Consider the following 23625-nt stretch of genomic DNA (forward strand, 5'->3'; position numbering starts at 1 on the left):
CGCTGCTTCACAAACCACTGACCACCTCCAGGCGCGTATCCATTGTCTCTCGAGATAAGGAGGCCCAAAAGAAAGAAGAGATACAGCACTGAAACAGGCCCTTCGGCCCACCGAGTCTGTGCCGACCATCAACCACCCATTTATACTAATCCTACACTAATTCCATATTCCTACCACATCCCCACCTGTCCCTATATTCCCCTACCACCTACCTATACTAGGGGCAATTTCTAATGGCCAATTTACCTATCGACCTGCAAGTCTTTGGCATGTGGGAGGAAACCGGAGCACCCGGAGGAAACCCACGCAGACACAGGGAGAACTTGCAAACTCCACACAGGCAGTACCCAGAATTGAACCCGGGTCGCTGGAGCTGTGAGGCTGCGGTGCTAACCACTGCGCCACTGTGCCGCCTTAGCTTAACCTTTGACATGCAGTATCACTCTGGTGAATCTACGTTGCACTCTCTCCAAGGCCAATATATCCTTCCTAAGGTGTGGAGCCCAGAACTGCTCCCAGTAACTCCAGGTGTGGTCTAACCAGGGATTTGTAAAGCTGAAGCATGACTTTTACCTCCTTATGTTCTATTTCTCTAACACTCCATTCACTTTTTGATTATTTTCTGTACCTGTTCATGACGTTTTAGTGATGTGTTCCTGGACCCCCAAGTCTCTTTGGGCCTCCACTGTTTCTAGCTTCTCACCACTTAGAAAGTGCCCTGTTCGACTCTTTTTGCTTATGTTAATTTTGTTGAGTCTCTGTCCCCGATTCAATAAAAATTTTCTTGGAATGTCTTGTCTTGCTGACCTCTCCCCACTACTGTAAATACTGATGCAAAGTAATTATTCAGCATCTCCGCCATTTTCTTATTTTCGTTGACTATCACCATTACCAGTTTTCAAGGGGTGCACATTGCTTCTGGCCACCCTCTTTTTTTTGTTTCAAACATTTTTTGTGTTGCTTTTGATATCCCTTGCAAGTTTCTTTTCATACTCTTTGTGTAGCGCTATCTGCTTTGTCACCCTTTTGCTGTTCTTTGTATCTTTCCCCTTTGCTGGGACCTGTGCCTTTTTTTGCATTTTTGTATGCCTTTTCTTTTAGCTTTAAGTTGTCACTTACCTCTTAGTTGTCCTTGATTGTCTTTTTGACAAGTGGAACGCTTCCCCTTTGAGGGTATAAAACTGGCTCTGTATCGCATTAGATTCTCTTTTTGAATACCTCCCACTGATCTTGCATCGTTATACCCATTTTGCAACAAATTAAATGAATTACGAGCACAGCTAGAAATTAATAAGTTTGATCTATTAGACATTACTGGGACATGGTTGCAAAGTGACCAAGGTTGGGAATCAGTTTGGGTGGAGCTAAGAAACAGCAAGAGGTAGAAAACTTTGGTGGGAGTTGTTTATAGGACCTCTAACACTAGTTGTAGGTATAAATCAGGAACTTAGAGGTGCATGTAATAAAGGTAATACAGTAATCATGGGGGACATTAATTTTCATATAGACTGGGCAAGCCAAATTTGCAGTGATAGTGTAGAGGACGAGTTCATGGAGTGTATACAAGATAATTTTCTAAATCAGTATGTCGATGAACCAACTGGGGAACAGGCTATATTGGATCTAGTGTTGTGCAATGAGAAAGGGTTAATTAATAACCTTACAGTAAAAGGGCCTCTAGGGAAGAGTGACCATCATATGGTAGAATTTGATATGCATCCCATCCACCACCTTAAACATTCACTCCCTCCATAACCCACTCATAGTGGCTACAGTGTGTACCATCTAAAAGATACACTGCGGCAACTTGTCAAGGCTTCTTTGACAGCACCTTCAAAACCCGCGACCTCTACCATCTAGAAGGGCAAGGGCAGCAGATGCATGGGAATAACGTCACCTGAAAGTTCCCCTTCAAGTCACACTCCATCCTGACTTGGAACCATATTGCCATTCCTTAACTGTTGGTGGGTCAAATTCCTGAAACTCCCTCCCTAACAGCACATAAACTGCAGTGGTTCAAGAAGATGGCTCACCACCACCTTCTCAAAGGCAATTAGTGATGGGCAACAAATGTTGACCTTGCCGGTGATGCCCATATCCCATGAATGGATAATAAAAAATGATTTTGGAATTCAGCAAAGGAGGGCTAAGAAATTGATAAGGAAAGAGAAAAAAGAATATGAGAGTAGGCTAGCCTATGATATAAAAACAGATTGTAAATGTTAATATAGTGTTACGGTCAAGTGAGGAGGGGTTGACGGGCTTCCCTCTTTTCCCTCTCCTTGTTTGACCACACCAGGTTTAATTCATAAAGTGGATGTACTGGCTGATTCGGTAGGTGTTTGATTACTTACTTGCTATGATCATAACACAAACCAATTGGACAGGTTTTCTTGAGTTTAACAAAGAAAGAGGTTAACTTTATTGTACCTAAACTGAGCTAATGAAAATAATAAACAACGTGCCAACTTTCACACTCACATACACTCTGGAGGTTACAGAATGGGGAAAAGGTAAATTGGTTGAGTTAGAGTCCATAGAAAAAAGGGGTATACAGTCAGTGGAGTTTGGTGATTCGCTGGCTTCTAGCAGAATTTGGTGGTTCTGAGGCTTTTAGTTTGAAGAGGAAGATGACTGGTTCAGTGGGTCTCCTGGAGACAGCGATACAGATGGGGTTTCTGATTGTAGCCGGCGTATGCAAAGGTGGTCAGTCAACAGGCAGAATTCAAAGTTTCTAAGCTGAAATGGAGAGAGAGAGCGAGGGACCCCCACTTAGGGTCTGCAGATGTCAGAGTCCAGAAGCGTCTCCCTTCTTGGCTTCAGAAAGACACGAGCTTAAAACCACAGATGGGGAGGGGCTTGTCACATGACAGTCACTCAAGTGATTCAAACATAGCAGTTAACAGTGCTTCTTCTGGCTAAAAGAAAAAGAACAAGCAGTTCCTTAAACTTCCTGGGTATTGGTTCTTGCTGAGATATAAGCAGACATTTTGTCTCCCTCCTCACAGACCTTACAGTGTTGCAAACTAGGTGGCCATCCTAAGCTATCAGCAAAGTCATCCTTTTAGCTGGTCTTTTTTTAAAATATCTTTAAAGAAAATATAAATTCAGATCTCCAGTCAGTGGATTAAAGAAAATTATCATTCAACAAAGCATATTGGCGTAACAATTGGGGCGGCGTAGTGGTTAGCACCGCAGCCTCACAGCTCCAGCGACCCGGGTTCGATGCTGGGTACTGCCTGTGCGGAGTTTGCAAGTTCTCCCTGTGACCGTGTGGGTTTCCGCTGGGTGCTCCGGTTTCCTCCCACAGCCAAAGACTTGCAGGTTGATAGATAAATTGGCCATTATAAATTGCCCCTAGTGTAGGTAGGTGGTAGGGGAATTGAGGGAAGGTGGGGATGTGGTAGGAATATGGGATTAATGTAGGATTAGTATAAGTGGGTAGTTGATGGTCGGCACAGACTTGGTGGGCCGAAGGGCCTATTTCAGTGCTGTATCTAAATAAATAAATAGGCAGGTAAATAGGAAGAGATTAATGAAAGTAAATGTGGATCCATTAGAGGCAGAGACAAGTGAAATTTTAATGGGGTATCAGGAAATGGCAGAGACGTTAAACAAATACTTTGTATCTGTCTTCACGGTCGAAGATGCAAAGAACATTCTGGAAATAATGGAGAACCAAGGGTCTAGTGAGAATGAAGTTAAAGAAATCAGTAGAAGTGAAGAAATAATACTGGAGAAAGAAATGGGATGAAGCGGCAACAAATCCCCTGGGCCTGACAACCTGCAATCTAGTGTTTTAAAAGAGGCAGCTGCAGAGATAGAGGAAGCATTGGTTTTGATCTTCCAGAATTTCCTAGATTCTGGAACAGTTCCCAAGGATTGGAAAGTAGCAAACCTAACCTCGATATTTAAGAAAGGAGGAAGAGAGAAAGCAGGTGAATTATAGACAGCAGTAGACAAAATGCTAAGATATATTATTAGGGGTGTGGTAACAGGGCACTTAGAAAATCATAATACTAAGCAGAATCAACATGGATGAATGAAAGGGAAATTGTGTGAATAAATCTGTTAGAGTTTTTTGAGGATGTGCCTAGTGGGCTGGATAAGGGGGAACCTGTGGATGTAGTGTATTTGGATTTTCAAAAATCATTTGATGAGGTGCCACACAAGAGGTTATTAGGCAAAATTAGGACTCGTGGGATTGGGGTAATATATTAACATGGATTGAGGATTAGTTAGTTAATGGATGGAAAACAGAGAGTAGGAATAAACAGGACGTTTTCGGGTTGGCAGGCTGTAGCTAGTGGGGTACCGCAAGGATCAGTACTTGGGTCTCAGCTATTTACAGTCTGTATTAATAACTTAGATGAGGGGACTGAGTGTAATGTATCCAAGTTTGCCAATCATACAAAGTGAGATGGGAAAGTAAGTGGTAAGGAGGACACAAAGAGGCTGCAGAGGACAGGATGGGCGAGTGGCAAGAACATGGCAGGTGGAATACAATGTGATGTTATTCACTCTGGTACGAAAAATAAAAAAGTAAAATGTTTTTTGAATGGTGAGAGACTGGGAAATGTTTTCATTCAGAGAGACCTGAGAGTCCTTGTACATGAATTACAGAAGGTTAACATGCAGGTACAACAAACAGTTAGGAAGGTAAACGGTTTGCTGGCTTTTGTTATAAAGGGATTAGAGTATGAGAGTGAAGAAGTCTAATGGCAATTATACAGGAAGGACTGGAAGAAAAGGGGTAATCTGCCATGGGTGTCTAAGGAAATAAGGGAGGCTATCAAATTGAAAAAGAAGGCATACAAAGTGGCCAAAAGCAGCATGAAACTGGAAGATTGGGAAAACTTTAAAGGTCAACAGAAAGCTACAAAAAGAGCTATAAAGAAAAGTAAGATGGAACATGAGAAAAAACTAGCACAGAATATAAAGACAGATAGCAAACGTTTCTATAAATATATAAAACGAAAAAGAGTGGCTAAAGTAAACGTTGGTCCTTTAGAGGATGAGAAGGGGAATTTAGTTATGGGATATGATGAAATGGCCGAGGCTTTGAACAGGTATTTTGTATCGGTCTTCTCAGTGGAGGACATTAATAACATGCCAGTAATTGACAAAGAGACGAACGTAGGTGAGGACCTGGGAACAATCATTATTACGGAAGAGGTAGTGTTGGGCAAGCTAATGGAGCTAAGGATTGATAAGTCTCCTGGCCCTGATGGAATGCATCCCAGGGTACTAAAAGAGATGGCGGGAGAAATAGCAGGTGCACTGGCGGTAATTTTCCAAAATTCGCTGGACTCTGGGGTAGTCGCAGCTGATTGGAAAACAGCAGATGTGACGCCACTGTTTAAAAAGGGAGGTAGACAAAAGATGGGGAATTATAGACCGGTTAGCTTAACCTCTGCAGTGGGGAAGATGCTTGAGTCTATTATCAAGGAAGAAATAGCAGGGCATCTCGATAGAAATTGTCCCGTTGGGCAGACACAGCATGGGTTCATGCTTGACAAATCTTTTGGAATTCTATGATGACATTACGAGCAAGGTGGACAATGGGGACCCAGTGGATGTGGTGTACCTAGATTTCCAAAAGGCCTTCGACAAGGTGCCGCACAAGAGGCTGCTGCATAAGATAAGGATGCATGGCGTTAGGGGTAAAGTATTAGCATGGATAGAGGATTGGTTGACTAACAGGAAGCAGAGAGTGGGGATAAATGAGTGCTATTCTGGTTGGCAATCAGTCACTAGTGGTGTGCCTCAGGGATCGGTGTTGGGACCGCAATTATTTACAATTTATATAGATGATTTGGAGTTCGGGACCACGTGTAGGGTGTCAAAGTTTGCAGATGACACTAAGATGAGTGGCAGAGCAAAGTGTGCAGATGACTGTGAAACTTTGCAGAGGAACATAGATACATTGAGTGAGTGGACAAAGGTCTGGCAGATGGAATACAATGTTAATAAATGTGAAGTCATTCATTTCGGTAGGAGTAACAGGAAAAAGGATTATTACTTGAATGGTAAAAAGTTGCAGCATGCTGCTATGCAGAGGGACCTGGGTGTCCTTGTGCATGAATCGCAGAAGGTTGGTCTGCAGGTACAGCAAGTAATTAGGAAGGCAAATGGAATTTTGTCCTTCATTGCTAAAGGGATTGAGTTTAAAAGCAGAGAGGTTATATTGCAGCTGTATAAGGTACTGGTGAGGCCGCACCTGGAGTACTGTGTGCAGTTTTGGTCTCCTTACTTGAGAAAGGATATACTGGCACTGGAGAGGGTGCAGAGGAGGTTCACTAGGTTGATTCCGAAGTTGAGGGGGTTGGCTTATGAGGAGAGACTGAGTAGATTGGGATTATATTCATTGGAGTTCAGAAGAATGAGGGGGGATCTTATAGAAACATATAAAATCATGAAGGGAATAGATAAGATACAAGTAGAGAGGATGTTTCCACTGGCAGGTGAAGCTAGGACAAGAGGGCATAGCCTCAAGATTAGAGGGAGCAGATTTAGGACTGAATTATGAAGGAACTTCTTCACCCAGAGGGTTGTTAATCTATGGAATTCCTTGCCCAGTGAAGTAGTTGACGCTTCTTCAGTAAACGTCTTTAAAGCTAAGGTAGATATCTTTTTGAACAATAAAGGAATTAAGGGATACGGTGAGAGCGCGGGTAAGTGGATCTGAGACCACGAAAAGATCAGCCATGATCTTATTGAATGGCGGAGCAGGCTCGAGGGGCCGGACAGCCTACTCCTGCTCCTAGTTCTTATGATCTTATGGTGAGGCTTCACTTGAGGTGCATTCGTGTGCAGTTTTGGTCTCCTAAGGAAGGACATGCTTACCCTAAAGAGAATGCAACAAAGGTTCACTGGAATGATTCCTGGGATGAGGGGATTGTCTTATGAGGAGAGGTTGAGTAGACTAAGCTTGTATTCCCTGGAGTTTAGAAGAATGAGAGGGGATCTAATTGAAACATAAAATTCTTAAGGGACTTGGCAGGGTAGATGCTGAGAAAGTGTTTCTCCTGACTGGGGAATCGAGAACACAGGGTCACTGTCTCAAAATAAGGGGTCAGCTATTTAGGACTGTGATGAGGAGAAAGTTCTTCTCAAAGAATTATGAATCTTTGGAATTCTCTACCCCAGATTGTTGTGGATGTTCACTCATTGAGTATATTCAAGAGCGAGGTCGATAGAATTTTAGATATTAAGGGATAGGAAGATAGTGCAGGAAGGTAGATCAGCCATGATCTTGTTGAATGGTGGAGCAGGCTCGAAGGGCCGAATGGCCACCTCCCACTTGTTATGTTCTAACAAATTTTCCCAGTTTTCCGTGGGCAGTCTTTGTTTCATCCCATTGAAGACAGCCTTACCGAAATCTAAAATCTCAGTCGCTCATGTTTCTCCTTTTCAAAACCTACATTGAACTCAATCATATTACGATTTCTATCTGATAAATGTTCATAAATACCATTAGGCTGGTAACTAAATCCAGCTCATTACTCATTGCCAAAGTTAATAGAGCCTGCCTGCCCGTTCCCCCATCCCACACCTCGTTGGTTCTAGGAAATATTGCAGAAAACTATCTTGGACACGCTCAAGAAATTCGCTACCCTTCTGACGTATACTAGTCTGTTTATCTCAATCGATATGAAAGTTAAAATCCCCCATTAAAACCCCTCTGCCTTTGGTACATGCTTGTCTAATCTCTGCATTTATACTGTTTACCGTTTCACAGCTGCTACCAGGGACCTATACAGAACCCCCACTACAGTCTAAAATCCCTTTCTATTTCTTAATTCTCCCCATCAAGTCTCCAATGCCTGCTTACCTCTCGTTATATCCTTTTATCATTGAAGTAATTTCATTCTTAATCACCACTCGTCCCCCTCTACTATTTTCCCTATCCTTCCTGTAGACCTTATAACCTTGTATATTTAGTCCCCAAACCCAACCATCTTGGAGCCATGCCTCAGTAATGGCTGCCATCTTATACCCTCCAAGTTGAATTTGTGCCTGCAATTCATTCAGTTTGTTCCTTTATACTCCGTGTGTTTGTACAATGGATGCTTATTTTGGCCACATACCCTAACCTGGTCGTCTGCCCTGATGTTTTCCTCATATGTGTTATGACCGAGGCGGGAGTAATGCACTGTCAATTCAGTCCCATCACTCCACAGGTCGCAGCATATTCTTAAAGTTTCCCCCCCCCCCCGCCCCCCCAAACCGGAAAACAGCCAAATTAAACACTCTAGTAACCCCAGAATAAAACAGACCAAACCAGGTCTAAAGACTTTATAACTTCTTATTTTAACCTAACTCCCCCATTCACACACACACACACACACTCAAAAATCAACGGTTAACTTTTTTTTTAATAAAAAATGATCTTTTAAAAATTAGCTGTTTCTTAAGAATAAATAAATAAATAACTGGGTTACAAGTCTATGTGGATTACGTTCCTGATAGTTGAGGTATCCTAGTGTAAAAATAATCAGATGCCGCTCGAAATCTCCACGTGCATTTGATGAAACAGTTCTTCAATAGATAGGCATGCAAAGCACTTCGGCTGCAGCAGGCCTCAAACATTGCTTTAAACAAGGAGTATAGCAATGGATTTTAAAACCAACAGTTTCTCAGACAGTCAGTTAAGAGAGATTCAATCTTGAAGCAAAGACTTCTTGGATTGGAAGTAAAGAAAAGGAATTTTGCAACCTCCAGCAATACAAATGGTCTCTTCAAAGGGTTTTTTCCTCCTTGGGTAATTAACATGGCCTGTAGCTCATTGTAGAATTTCTGCTGAGAGAAATAGACAGCTCTTTTTCCTCCAGTAAGCACGCTTCGCTGGTGTGTCTCAAAACTGGTTTTAGCTGGTTTTTACACAGTTAAATTGAAACATTACACCATGTGACTCTCCTTGTTTCCTAGGTAACAAGTGCAGCTGTGGCACATTGTTCTCAAAAATCTAAAACTTCTCTCTGTCTTAATCTGAGGAGAAAATAAATACAGTTCCGTGACATATGTTATTTCTGTCTCCTGGTTTAATTGCTTTACATCTTTCAGTTTTCCTTTTACCTGCAGTGTCTTCTCTTTCTCCCCCTCTTTCCCTGGCGTGCAGTGTTCCCCTAGTGTCTCACGTTCGTAAAATTTGAGCCAGGCCATGCGAGTGAAGTCAGGATTCACATGATTCACACAAAAGCTAGTGGAAGTTGGGAACTCTCTCCTCTAAAAGGCTGTAGATGCTGGGGGGACAAATGACATTTTCAGGACTGTAACTGATTGATAGATTTGTGTTGGGTCAGGGTTTCAATGGGATATGGAGCAAAGGTAGGTAAATGGAGTTGAGATACAGATCAGCCCTGATCTAATTGAAAGACGGGACAGGCTTGAGGGGCTGAATGGCCTGCTCCTATTTGAAAGCCCTACAGTGAGTGCAGGCAGGACAACTGACAAGGGCCTCGCAACACATTCCGTCAGGGGTCACTGAGTATCCGCTGGGTCAGAAACCCCGTCTGATTTGCTCCTCTCTCTATCCTGGAGGAGCTGGAGTCAATCCTGCATCTCGAATGCTGCCTCAGCTGCGATCTGGCTTTGCACAGACTGGGGATGGAACCCATAACTCAGTGTACATGTCACATGGGGTGGGGGGGCTTTACTCTCTGATCCATCTGGGAACACATTTTCGATGCTGGAGGGAAGAAACAGCTTGAGATTTAACTCATGCCAGGGCGGGAGGTTGGCGATAAAGGAATCATTTCTCAATCCTCTCACTGAAAGAGCTCTTTCCCACTCTTCTTAAAAAAAAAATGAAAATGACCCAATGTGTATCAGCAAAGAAATTCTGGCTCCTATAAATGGGAACATTTTTCATGTTTGTTACTAAAATGGAGTTGCAGGCAATATATTGAAGTCACTGATTCCAGGGAGCCTGTCTATATTAGTGTTCTGTAACGCTCCACTACTCTCTAGTGATTCAGCTCAGGATAGTTTGGGACGGGTTATCTGTGGAGCTGAGAGTATGTTTCTGACATCCTGACCGGCTCTGGGAAGGGAAGCGGTTTTAATACTTTCGCTCCGTAATAATTTGGCGGACGTCGCACCACTGCCTGGTGATTTGACTTCAATATGTAATTGGGGCCTGATTTTCACCGCTGATGGTTTTAACCCTGGTGTTTCTCTGAGAGGAAGTGCTCTGACTGCCGAGTCCTGTTTACTCCTTTTACGGTTAAGGATCAATATGGAACTTCCCCCTCAAGGCCCGCAGCTGTTCCTGTGCTTGACCTCTCCACGCCCTCATACGCAGGGGGCAATAACATCAGCACATGTTGTTTGCAACAAATGCATCCGTCCTCTGTGCAGTCTTGAACAGAAACCACCAGGCTTTAACAAAGCACAGCTCCCAGACAGTATTTATAGAGGTAACACTAGGGCGTATTTTAAGGGGTAATCCCCAGAGAGTGTTTATTGTTGCAGATTGGAATCTGTCTGTTGGAATGTTCTTTTTTAATTCATTCTTGGAATGTGGGCATCACTGGCAAGATCAGTATTTATTGCCATTGAGAATGTCAGTGAGGGGGTGAGACCCCTTCTTGAATCACTGTTCCCCACGTGGGGTAGGTACACTCACAGTGCTGTTAGGAAGGGAGTTCCAGGATTTTGACCCAGCGACAGTGAAGGAACGGCGAGATAGTTCCAAGTCAGGATGGTGTGTGACTTGGAGGGAAACTTGCAGGTGGTGGTGTTCCCATAGGTCTGCTGCCCTTGTCCTTCGAGGCGGTATACGTCATGGATTTCCAAGTTGCTGTCAAAGGAGCCTTGGTGCGTTGCTGCAGTGCATTTTGTAGATGGTACACACTGCTGCCACTGTGCGTTGGTGGTGGTGGGAGTGAATGTTGAGGGTGGTGGATGGGGTGCCGATCAGATGGGCTGGTTTGTCCTGGATGGTGTCGAGCTTCTTGAGTGTTGTTGGAGTTGCACCCATCCAGGCAAGTGGAGAGTATTCCATCACACTCCTGACTTATGCCTTGTAGATGGCGGACAGGCTTTGGGGAGTCAGGAGGTGAGTTACTCACTGCAGAACTCCCAGCTTCTAACCTACAGTTGTAGCCACAGTATTTATATAGCTGGTCCAGTTCGGTTTCTGGTCAATGGTGACCCCAGAATGTTGATTGTGGGGGATTCAGCGATGGTAATGACATTGAACATCAAGGGGAGATGGTTAGATTCTCTCTTGTTGGAGATGGTCATTGCCTGGCACTTGTGTTTGAATGCTACTTGCCCAAGGCTGAATGTTGTTCAAGTCTTCTTCCATGCGGGCATGGACTGTTCATTGTCTGAGGAGTTAAGAATGGTGCTGAACATTGTGCAATCATCAGCAAACATCCCCACTTCTGACCTTGTGATTGAAGGAAGGTCATTAATGAAGCAGCCAAAGATGGTTGGGCCTCGGACACTACCCTGAGGAACTCCTGCAGTGGTGTCCTGGGACCGAGATGATTGACCTTCAACAATCTCAACCATCTTCCTTTGTACTAGGTACGACTCCAACCAGTGCAGTGTTCCCATTGACTTCAATTTTGATAGGGCTGCTTGATGCCATACTCAGTCAAATGTTGCCTTGATATCCAGGGCAATCACTCTCACCCGCACCTCTTGAGTTCAGCTCTTTTGTCCATGTTTGGACCGAGACTGTAATGACGTCAGAAGCTGAGTGCCAATGGCAGAACCCAAACTGAGTATTGGTGTGCATATTATTGATGAGTGAGTGTCACCTGCTTGCACTGTCAGCAACACTTTGCTGATGATTGGGAGTAGACTAGTAATTGGCCGGATTAGATTTCTCCTGCTTTTTGTGGACAGGACATACCTGGGCAATTTTCCACATTGCAGGGTAGATGCCAGTGTTGTAGCTATACTGGAACAGCTTGGCTAGGGGCACGGCAAGCTCTGGAGCACAGGTCTTCAGTACTATTGCCGGAATGTTGTCAGGGTCCATAGCCTTTGCAGTATCCAGTGCCTTCAGCTGATTTTTGATATCACGCGGAGTGAATCAAATTCTGTGATACTGGGGACCTCAGGAGGAGGCGGAGATGGATTATCCAGTCGGCATTTCTGATTGAAGATGGATGCAGATGCTTCATCCTTGTCTTTTGCATTCCCATGCTGGGCTCCACCATCATTGAGGAACCTCCTCCTTCAGTTAATTGCTTAATTGTCCGCCACCATTCACGACTGGATGTGGCAGGACTGCAGAGCTCAGATCTGATCCGTTGGTTGTGGAATCGCTTAGCTCTCTATTGCATGCTGCTTCTGCAACCAACAACCTCAACCATCTTCCTTTGTACTAGGTATGACTCCAACCAGTGCAGTGTTCCCATTGACTTCAGTTTTGATAGGGCTCCTTGATGCCATACTCAGTCAAATGTTGCCTTGATATCCAGGGCATGCTGCTTCTGCATGCATGTAGTCCTGTGCTGTAGCTTCACCAGGTTGACACCTCGTTTATAGGTATGCCTGCTGCTGCTCCTGGCATGTTTCCCTGCACCCTCCTTTGAACCAGGGTTGGTTCCTTGGCTTGATAGTAATGGTAGAGTGGGGCATATGCCGGGCCATGAGGTTGCAGATTGTGGTTGAATGTAATTCTGCTGCTGCTCACGGCCCACAGCGTTCATGGATGCCCAGTTTGTATGGCATTTACAGACTGGAATCTAACTTAAGAGTTGAAAAAAGTCACTAATGGATCCTGAAATTGATAGTATTGCCTCCAAGTCGCTGTTGTTGTATCTTTCATGTGCTGTGAATTTCTGTGAATGTCTTCATACAGTTTCTGTGCCAGTGATAGACTGTGTGTATCTGGGTTAATGTTATTCCTGGGTACACTGAGGAGTTAGCTTCCGCTGATTAGTGGGATATTGCAGTGCCGATTACATGCTGTGTTCACACTGACCTTCAGGGAGAGGAGTCAGACCTGCGAGGGAGGACCTGGAACAAGAAGAGAATAAATACAGCGCCAGACTCGGGGCCTTCACTTACCTTCTGGAAGCGGAGAGGTGAGCAGTTGAACTGGCGAGGGAGCACTTAGAATCTGGAGAGAATAAACACAGCGCCAGGCTCGGGGCCTTCACTTACCTTCGGGAGCGGAGAGCAGTCAGACCTGCGAGGGAGCGGAGAGCAGTCAGACCTGCGAGTGAGCATTTCTTCCGAAGTTGGCGCTTGCTGATTCAGTTCAAAAAAAAGTTCAAACCGTGACATCACAGGAAAGCTGTAAGATGATTGGTTGGTGAGTAACTGCTGTTCGAATCTGTATTTAGCTAGGTTAGTACACTACTGTTAGATTGCAAGTGTTAATGGTGTTAAAAGCTGAAAATAGAAAACCGTAATATCAATATTTATGTATAATCATTAATTGAGAGACAAGCAGAAGGGAAGTAATCTGGTGCGTCTACTGTTCTGTTTTATTTTTAAGTGGTAAGGTTTATTGTATTACCAAGGTTTAAATTAGAGCAATAAGTGCTGGTGAAGAGAGGCATTAATTAAAAAATTATTTAAGTAAATAATTAGTTATTTAAAACACAATAAGGATGACAGGGCAGATGATGTGTTGCAGCTGTAGTATGTGGGAGCTCATGGACACCAGTGTGATTCACAGCAACCACGTCTGCAGTAAATGCAACTGGAGGGGCTTTGGCTCAGAGTCAGCGAGCTGGAGGCCGAATAACAGACGCTGCGATGCATCAGGGAGGGGGGAGGTTACCTCGACACTTTGTTCCAAAAGGCAGTCAATCCCCACCCCCCCAGAGGATAGGGTCTTCTGATTTGGTCAGTGGTCAAGGACAGGAGGATGTGACTGCGAGTGAAGCAGGTAAGGGGATCCAGAAGGCTAAATGGAGGAGCCTCAGCCCTTGCAATTGTCCAACAGGTTTGAGGTTCTTTCAGTTTGTGTGGATGTGAGTGAGGGCTGCAGGGTGGATGAGCAAACTGGCCATGGCATCGTGGTTCAGGAAGCTATTCAAGTGGGGGAGGGAGTTAAAAGGAATGTAGTGGTAGTAGGGGATAGTATAGTCAGGGGGATTGACACTGTTCTCTGTAGCAAACATCGAAACATAGAAAATAGGAGCAGGAGTAGGCCATTCGGCCCTTTGGACCTGTTCCGCCATTCAAAAACGATCATGGCTGATTGTCCAATTCAGTACTCTGTTCCCACTTTCTCCCCATATCCCTTGATCCCCTTGGTATTAAGAAATATATCTATCTCCTTCTTGAATATATTTAATGACTTGGCCTCCACTGCCTTCTGCGGTAGAGAATTCCACAGGTTCATCGCCCTCTGAGTGAAGGAATTTCTCCTCATCTCGGTTCTAGATGGCATACCCCGTATCCTGAGACTGTGACCCCTGGTTCTGGACTCCCCAGCCATCAGGAAGATCCTCCCTGCATCAAAGAGTGAGAGTCCAGAAGGCTGTGTTGCCTGCCCGGTGCCAGGATTCAGGACATCTGCTCAGGACTGGAGAGGAACTTGCAGTGGGAGGGGGAGGATCCAGTTGTCGTGGTCCACATGGGTACCAACGACATAGGTAGGACTAGGGAAGAGGTTCTGCATAAACAGTACCAGCAGCTAGGGGCTAAATTAAAAAGCAGAACATCCAAGGTAATAACCTCTGGATTATTACCTGATCCACAAGCAAATTGGAGTAGGATAAATAAGATTAGAGAATTAAATGCGTGGCTCGAAGATTGGTGTGGGAGAAATGGGTTTCAATTCATGGGCACTGGCACCAGTACTGGGGAAAGTGGGAGCTGTACCATTGGGATGGTCTTCACCTGAACTGTGCTGGGACCGGTGTTCTGGTGAGTTCTATATCTAGGGCGGTAGAGAGGGCTTTAAACTAAATAGTGGGGGTGAGGGATTAAGTGAGAGAAGATATGATAAATCAGAGAGAGAGGACAAGGCAAAAGGGCAAGGTAGCAATAAGGACACTAATAATCAGAGCGTGGCAGGAAGGGACAGAAAGTACAAAATTAAGAGTGTGCAAGCTGCCAAGGATGGAGGTTGTGTAAATAGTATAAAGACAGAACTAAAGGCTCTGTATTTGAATGTGTGTCACATTCATAACAAAACAAATGAGTTGATAGCTCAAATAAAAATAAATCTGTTTGATCTGATAACCATTACAGAGACATGGCTGCAAGATGACAAAGGCTGGGACCGGAATATTCCAGGGTATATGACATTTTGGAAGGAAAGGAAACTAGGAAAAGGTGGAGGGGTAGCTCTTAATTAAGGATGACAGTACAATCGAGAGAGGTGACCTTAGTTCTAAAAATTAAGATGTAGAATCAGTTTAGGTCGAGATAAGAAATAGTAAAGGTAGGAAGTCACTTGTGGGAGTAGTTTATAGGCCCGCTAACACTAACCACACTGTAGGACGGGGTATACAGGAAGACATACTGGGGGCTTGTGAGAAAGTTATGGTGATAATCATGGGTGATTTTAATCTACATATAGATTGGACGAATAGGATTGGCAAAGGTAGCCTGGAAGATGAGTTCATGGAATGTTTTCAGGACAGTTTCTTGGAGCAGCACGTTCTAGAGCCAAACAGAGAGCAGGTTACTCTGGATCTAATAATGTGTAACGAGACAAGATTAATTAATGACCTCATAGTAAAGGTGTCCCTAGATACCAGTGATCACAACATGATTGAATTTCACATTCAGTTTGAGGATGAGAAGATCTAAGTCTAGTGTTTTAAACTTAAATAAGGGTAATTATGAGTGTTAGGGTCTGAAGTTCTGTTAATGGATGATAGGTACCTGGTAGATCAAGATAATAGGGTTAACATGGTGTTGGGTGTTAATTGTATTCAAGTGTGTATATATAAAGACCAGCCAGCCAGCACTGGCCGGGGGTGTGTTGTTTGGAGAGCAGAAGTAAGCTCTGTGGCAATCAATAAACAATCTCCACCAAAGCATCCAAGTCTGAGCACCTTCTTCACAAACAGGCTTGGAAGTTTCTTAACAATGAGGGTTTGAGGACAGAGTTGGCTAAAGTAAACTGGGCAGTTAGGTTAAGGGATAGGTCATTAGAGATGCAGTGGCAGACATATAAGGAGATATTTCATAACGCTCAGCAAAGATACATTTCAGTGAGAAAGAAAGACTCTGAGGGAAGGGCGTGCCATCTGTGGCTAATGAAGGAAGTTAAAGATAGTATCTAACTTTAAAAAAAAAGTGTACAATTCAGCCAAGGGTAGTGGCAGATCAGGTTGGGCAGAATATAAAAGACGGCGAAGAATGACTAAAAGAATAATGAGAGAGAAAATAGAGTATGGGAGAGAGCTAGCTAGAAATATAAAAGTGTATAGTAAGAGTTTCTACAGGTATTTAAAAAGGAAAGGAGAAAGTAAAGTGAATGATGGTCCTCTAGAGAGTGAGTCTGGGAAATTCATATTGGAAAATAAGGAAATAGAGGAATTGAACAGAGATTTTGCATCTGTCTTCACTGTAGAGGATACAAATAACATCCCAGAAATAATTGTGAATCAAGAGTTGAAAGGGAGGGGGGGAAACTTAAAACAATTACCTTCACCAGGGAAAGGGTACTGAGAAAATTATTGGAACTAAAAGCTGACAAGTCCCCAGGTCCTGATGGGTTTCATCCTAGGGTTTTAAAAGAAGTGGCTGCTGAGATGGTGAGTGCATTGGTCTTAATTTTCCAAGATTCCCTAGATTCTGGAAAGGTCCCATCAGATTGGAAGATAGCAAATGTAACTCCGCTATTCAAGAAAGGAGGAAGACAGAAAGCAGGAAACTGCAGGCCAGTTAGTTTTTTTGCTATAACTTAAGAATGTATATTTTAAAACCGAAAAGGATTTCATAGAAGCCAAACTGTGTGGTTGTTTTACAAAAGGAAGGTCACCAGAGGATGGGACTGAGTGTGAAACTGTAAAGGCATCTGTTTTCAAATAAAAACCCAGCAGGGGTTGTTTTGGTTTGAAGAGAGAAGACAGGCCAAGATTTATAGAGATCATGACACTGGACCTCTGGAAAAGTTTTAGTTTCAATTTGAACTGTTAAAAAGGCCAGTTAGTGATTGGCCTGAAAAGAAGTTTTGCATCCTGACTTGAAAGGAGAAGACAGCTCACCTCTTTCTTATGAAAAGAGTTCCTGCATCAAGTATGTTTACTATTTCCTCCTGTATTTGGAGAAAGCCTGCATGATTAAAGAACTTGCATGTTAAATGTGTGCAACTGAAACCCTTGTTGCTGCCTCCCTGCTGTAAGACTTATTTGGAGCCTTCTGTAGCTGCATCTCTTGGAAGCCTACCCAAACAGATCATCAACATCGCCTGGAAACAGCTATCCAAAGAAGATCCCTTTGACAGCCGTCTATTTGCCTTTGGGACACCTCACCAAAACAAAGGACTTCTTTCCATACCTTCTTTTCAGTCTAAGTGTTTTTTCTGTTTCCTTCTGTTTCTTTGTAACAGCTATAAACAAAAATCCCTTTTTTTCCCCAGTTATCCAGTTGTGTGTGTGTGCGTGAGGGCTAGGATAAATAAGGGGCTTTAATATTTCAATTCGTGTATGTTTACTTCCTTACTGGTTAAAACTTGGTTATAATAAACTGATAATGTTTATTAAAGAAACCTGGTTGGGGAAAAAGGGAGTATCTGATTGACTCATTCGGTAAGTGGGAAAATTTAAGTCTATGTTGTGACCTGTGGAGAAGTGGGACTGAATTAACGGTGCACTCCTCCCGCCTCAGTCGTAACAATATCTATGACTTGGATGAAGGGACAGAATGTATGGTTGCTAAATTTGCTGATGACACAAAGATAAGTCGGAGAGTAAGTTGTGCAGAGGACATAAGGAGTCTGCAAAGGGATATAGATAGTTTAAGTGAGTGGGCAAAGATTTGGCAGATGGAGTATAATGTGGGAAAATGTGAACTGGTCCACTTTGGCTGGAAAAATAGAAAAGCAACATATTATTTAAACGGAGAGAGATTGCAGAACTCTGAGATGCCGAGGGATCTGGGTGTCCTCGTGCACGAAACACAATAAGTTAGTATGCAGGTACAGCAAGAGATAAAGGAGGCAAATGCAATGCTGTCATTCATTGCAAAGGGAAATGGAATATAAAAGTAGAGATGTTTTGTTACAGTTGTACAGGGCATTGGTGAGACCACATCTAGAGTATTGTGTACAGTTTTGGTCTCCTTACTTAAGAAAGGATGTAATTGCATTGGAAGCAGTTCAGAGAAGGTTCACTCGACTGATTCCTGGGATGAGAGGGTTATCTTATGAGGAAAGGTTGGATCTGTAGTCATTGGAGTTTAGAAGAATGAGAGGTGATCTTATTGAAATATATAAGATCCTGAGGGGGCTTGACAGGGTGGATAGTGAAAGATGTTTCCCCTTGTAGGAGAGACTAAAACTAGGGGGCACAGTTTAAAAATAAGGGTCTCCCATGTAAGACAGAGAAGAGGAGAAATCTGTTCAGAGGGTTGAGAGTCTGTGGAACTCTCTTCCCCGGAGAGCAGTGGAGGCAGGGTCATTGAATGATTTTAAGGCAGAGGTAGACAGATTCTTGCCGAACAAGAGTCAAAGGGTATCGGGGGTAGGCAGGAAAATGGAGTTGTGTCCACAAACAGATCAGCCATGATCTAATAGAATGGTGGAGCAGGCTTGAGGGGCCCAATAGCCTAGCCCTGCTCCTAGTTTGTATGTTTGTGAGAGTTGTGGCTGGAAGAATGCTGGAGCGATGGGGGGGTGTTCAGCAGTTCTGTGTTTTTTTTTGTTTGGAATAATCCATGTGAAAACTGACTGGAGCAAGTGAGGGCATCTTTTGGCAACTCCTTGAATCATACATCTGTTATGTATTTGGGCTGTTTCTACCCAGTCATCCATCATCCGTGCCCGCCAATTTTCCGACATGAAGTCTAGGCCCAGCCAAACCCCACTGTAGATGTGGTGCTGATGGAGCAGCTCACTGGCTCTCAATGAGTGCACTGGCAAGCGTTTGTGGTTCACGTCAATCGCCTTCGCAGAGGTGGGAAGAATGGCCGGTGCGGCAAGTGGGAATATCGGGGAGTTTGGGAAGAGGAGGAGGAGAAGCTCTGCCCGACCTTCAAGCCTTGCTGCCCTGTGTCGGGGGGTGGGTGCGAGAGCTGCTGATGTGGGTGTTTGGAAGCAAACCTGTCATTGGACAAGTCCATTCCCCAATCTTGGCATCTGATTATGCAATAAGGACCAAATTCAATATAAATAGAAGAAAATGTCATTGGGAAGCAGCTCACGTTCGATGAGTGGAATTGTGGATATCAGCAGAGCACATTCTCACAAATACAACAGAAAAATAGACCCAGTCCAAGGTGATCTCTTAGAGAAACCTTCCTGAGAGAACTGATGAGATTTTACATTCAGGCACGTCATTTAGACCATGGTGAGATCTTCTGCACAGGGTGATTGACGTTCCTCCTGGTTTTTGTTTTGCTTTTAGGACCTTGTTACTGGTTCCCGCCCCCCCCCCCCCCCCCCCCCCCCGCCAATCTCAACTCTCTGCCCAAAGGTCTTGACCTTCTGGCTGGCAAGAAATGAGTTTGTGGATTCTCGGCTTAATTCCCAATGAACGCCTATAATTTCCCGGAATTATACAGCCCTCGCCAGACCCTCTCTCTCTCAGTGACAACTGTTGTGAGAAATGGAGACTACCTGTATGCTACAGATGGGGTACAGGGGTGGATGGGTGGTGTGCTCCTCTCTGGATTAGGTTGGGGTAGATTGGAGGGAGCGTTACTCTGTATCAGGCCGAGAGTGAGCGTTGACTCGGTGGAATCGTTGTCTGTTTCCCGCACTCAAAAAAAAACTGAGGTACTGCCATGTGGCACTGAGCGTGTGTGCTGTGATCCTTACAATGAGGGACATTAACCCGAATGATCTTCACTGGAAATACTGTACACGTCTGTCTCGGGGTCTTGTTATTGGATACAGGAGTAAGGAAGACTTGCTTTTCTATTGTGCATTTCAGGACCTCAGGATATTCCTGCAGCCATTAAACCTAGTGTCAACCTAGATCACATGCTGAAGTCTCCTGAGTGGGATTTGAGTCCACGCCCTCTCTGATTCAGAGGTGCAAGTGCTGCCCATTGGGCCATGACTGACATGGTTTAATGATTTAAAGCCAGTGTTGCCTCACTAGTGTTAACTCCGCCCGCTTTTGAGGGAGATTGTAGAAACACATCTGCAAATGACAGGTAAATTAGTTCATGATCTTGGGGGCATTTTAGTGTTGGATTCACCCCGAGTTATACCAGTGGACTTGGGGTAGTGTGAGGCACCTCCTAATCAACTCTGGTCACTTGTCCTGAGAATGTAACTGCAGCAAGCCCTAAATCTGTAACCATCACCCTCTTACAAGATGGAGTGGCGATTGTGGTACTTGCGGATAAATTATTTCCACTAGCGGCGGAATTGAGAACAAGGGGAAGTAATCTTAAAACTAGATCCAGACCATTCAGGAGCGAAATCAGAAAGCACTTGGGCACCCAAATGACGGTGAAAATCTGGAACTCTCTTGCCCCCCCCCAAAGGCTGTGGGATACTTGTCACTTTCAAGCCTGAGATTGTTAGATTCTTGTTGGGTAAGAGTATCAAGGAATATGGATCAAAAGTAGGGTTGAGATACAGATCAGCCATCATCTAACTGAATGGGAGGGGCAGACTCAAGGGGTTGAGTGTCTTCCTGGGGACAATGAAGGAAGAACAATGAATTCAGCCTTCTCATCATTTCACAGATCCCGACAGCAAATTCAAATGTTGTATCACTGCTGAGTTCCACGACCATTCTGGGAGATATTTCATGTGGCCAGTCGCCAGTTTCCCCATGATAATATAGAAGACCCAGCAGAACCAATTGCACGCCCCTAACAAATGTGCCTTGTTGCCCTCCCCCCCCCCCCCCACCCCACCCCGGTCAGGTGCCCGCACACACCAGCTTGCCATGAGGCTGGAGCCTCGTGGAGTCCTCTACCTGAAGATGTCGCTTGTCGAGTTGTGGGAGGTTCCCCTGTGCTGCCCCGAGGACCAGCGAGAGCCCAGGGTTTTCAGGATGGAGCTTCGCGAGCTAGTGGAGCGGGAGAATTCCGGAGTCACTGTGCCCCTGCTGATACAGAAATGTGTCTCTGAGATTGAGAAACGGGGCCTAAAGGTGAGTCTAGAATGTTCCAGTGCAGGTAACTTGCATCTCTCTGAAGGATAGATTGTGGAGGAGCAGGAGGGGACCAGAACACAGTCAGAGAGATTGAGGACTTTGAAGGGACGGAGAGAGGTGGCAACGCAGAGATGAAGAAGGAGGGTCTTCCAAGTTGGCTGAAGACCTGGCTACGAATTGGGATGTGGAGGGAAGTAGGGAGCGAAAAGATTGGAGGAGCACACAGTGCGGGGTCTTGGGACTGCAGGAGAACTTGGAGGTAAAGACGATCGAAGCCCAGGAGGTTCTCAGACATGGAAAGACAATAGAGCTTGGTGAGGGCTGGAGTTATGGGGATGGAGAGGGGGGACAGTGTTTGACATGGTTGGGGGTTGGCAGAAAGGGGTGTGCGTGTGGGGGAGGCCAGGGTCTGTGATGGTTTTCAGTGGGTTGGGGAGAGGGTGGGGGGTCAGAATGTGGGGGATGAGAAGTAGGGGTGGCGAAGGGGTGATGCCAGGGTGGGGAACGGTGGGAGGAATCGTGCCAGTGACAACCTGCTGCATTGGCAGGTCACAGCACTGCATTCAGCAGCCGGACCCCGAGTTGAACCGAGGCATTAAAATATATAATTGTATAGTTAAACATGAAAAACATTCACTGTGAATAAATACTCAGAAAAGCTGTAAGGATAACCCTGCAGTTTGCAAAAAGCAAAAACTTCAGATGTTGGCAATCTGAAGTAAAAACAGAAACTGCTGGGGATCGTCTGCAGCACCCAGGATTTACAACATTTTCGATGTTTAACTCGGAATTTTCGATCCTCTCCCCTGAAAGCACTATTTATCTGGGAGATATAGGTGGTGGTGACTTGGATTTTGACAAGTATGCTGAGGGGGCGGGAGCTTCATATTGTGGCCCAGATGTTTGTGGGGGGAGGGGGGGTGAGTGTCGAGCTGGGTTTAACTGCCAAGTACTGCTCGAAAGCCCTCACTACTCTGGAATCCGGATCGATCCTGGATTAACAAGTTCAAATATGTTTCTGCCTGACAGACCTCTCCATGGGATTCACGGGCAGCTTCACTTCGTAGTCTCAGTGCATTTCGGGATTATGTACAGGGGTTTTAAGATTCTCCCTGACTGACGTGTGTCCTGTTTATTTTGTGTGATGTTTGAATGTCCGCTTGAATGGGTGTGCCAGGCTGTGGGTCTCTATCGTCTCTGTGGGTCAGCAGCTGTGAAGAAAGAGCTGCGGGATTCCTTCGAGCGCGACAGTGCGTCCGTGGACCTCTCCGAGGAAATCTACCCCGACATCAATGTCATCACAGGTGAGCGACCGAGCGGGAATGCCCTCTGACCCTGGCAGGGCGGGAGCCCGTGACCTCTGACCCTGGTGGGGTGCGAGCCCTTCACCTCTGACCCAGCTCAGACCGGCTGCACTGCGTGCGATGCCCTCATCGAATCTTCGTACACTGTAGAAAGAGTTCATTCGGCCCATCGTGCCTGTGCTGGCCCATTGAAAGAACTGTCCAAATAGTCCCAAGCCCTCTTTCCCCCGACTCCTGCAAACTTCTCCTTTCCAGGTATTTATTTTTGAGAGTTATTATTGAAATTGCCCTGTTCAGGCAACTTGTTCCAGACTATCATAACTCACTGGGTAAAAATATTGAATATTCTCTTCATTGCCCCTCTAGTTTTTTTGCCAGAGGAGCTCACTCACAGTCCGCCCAGGCACCCCTCTACCTCGTGCAGAATGTCAGCGCTGCATATGTGAGCTGGAGGAAGGGAGGGTGAGCAGATCCAAACTCGATTCTGTCCTCACCCGATGTCCCAACACGCAAGCCTCCAGCTTGAGGCCTGGCTGGCAGCTGAGACGGGCGACGATAAACTTTTAGCGTTCGTTGGCAGAATGAGAAGCCAACTCAGCTCTGCGTTTGCCCGCTCTCCTTTCTGAGTCAGAAGGCCGTGGCTTCAAGTCGCACTCCAGAGATTTGAGCGTACAATCCAGGCCGACACTCCAGCGCAGCACTGAGGGAGGGAGTGCAGCACTGTCGGAGGTGCTTTCTTTCAGATGAGGCATTCAGCCAGGGCCCTGTCTGCCCTCTGGTGGATGTAAAAGGTCCCACGTTGTTTAGATTACATTAGAGATACAGCACTGAAACAGGCCCTTCGGCCCACCGAGTCTGTGCCGAACATCAACCACCCATTTATACTAATCCTACACTAATCCCATATTCCTACCAAACATCCCTTCCTGTCCCTATATTTCCCTACCACCTACCTACACTAGTGACAATTTATAATGGCCAATTTACCTATCAACCTGCAAGTCTTTTGGCTTGTGGGAGGAAACCGGAGCACCCGGAGAAAACCCACGCAGACACAGGGAGAACTTGCAAACTCCACACAGGCAGTACCTGGAATCGAACCCGGG

General features: G+C 45.0%; 1 protein-coding gene across 5 annotated transcripts in view; it reads left to right on the forward strand.

The window, feature by feature from the left end:
* The window catches only part of LOC137355589 (rho GTPase-activating protein SYDE2-like), a 66947-nt gene that overhangs the window by 30034 nt on the left and 13288 nt on the right, over positions 1–23625 (forward strand). For all 5 annotated transcript variants that reach the window (XM_068020878.1, XM_068020877.1, XM_068020879.1 and 2 more), the window contains 2 exons: positions 20983–21212; positions 22393–22519. In XM_068020878.1, the coding sequence (XP_067876979.1) occupies positions 20983–21212; positions 22393–22519 (357 nt within the window). The remainder of the gene's footprint in view (positions 1–20982; positions 21213–22392; positions 22520–23625) is intronic.

The sequence above is a fragment of the Heterodontus francisci genome, chromosome 43 (assembly GCF_036365525.1).
Source record: "Heterodontus francisci isolate sHetFra1 chromosome 43, sHetFra1.hap1, whole genome shotgun sequence".
NCBI lineage: Eukaryota > Metazoa > Chordata > Chondrichthyes > Heterodontiformes > Heterodontidae > Heterodontus > Heterodontus francisci.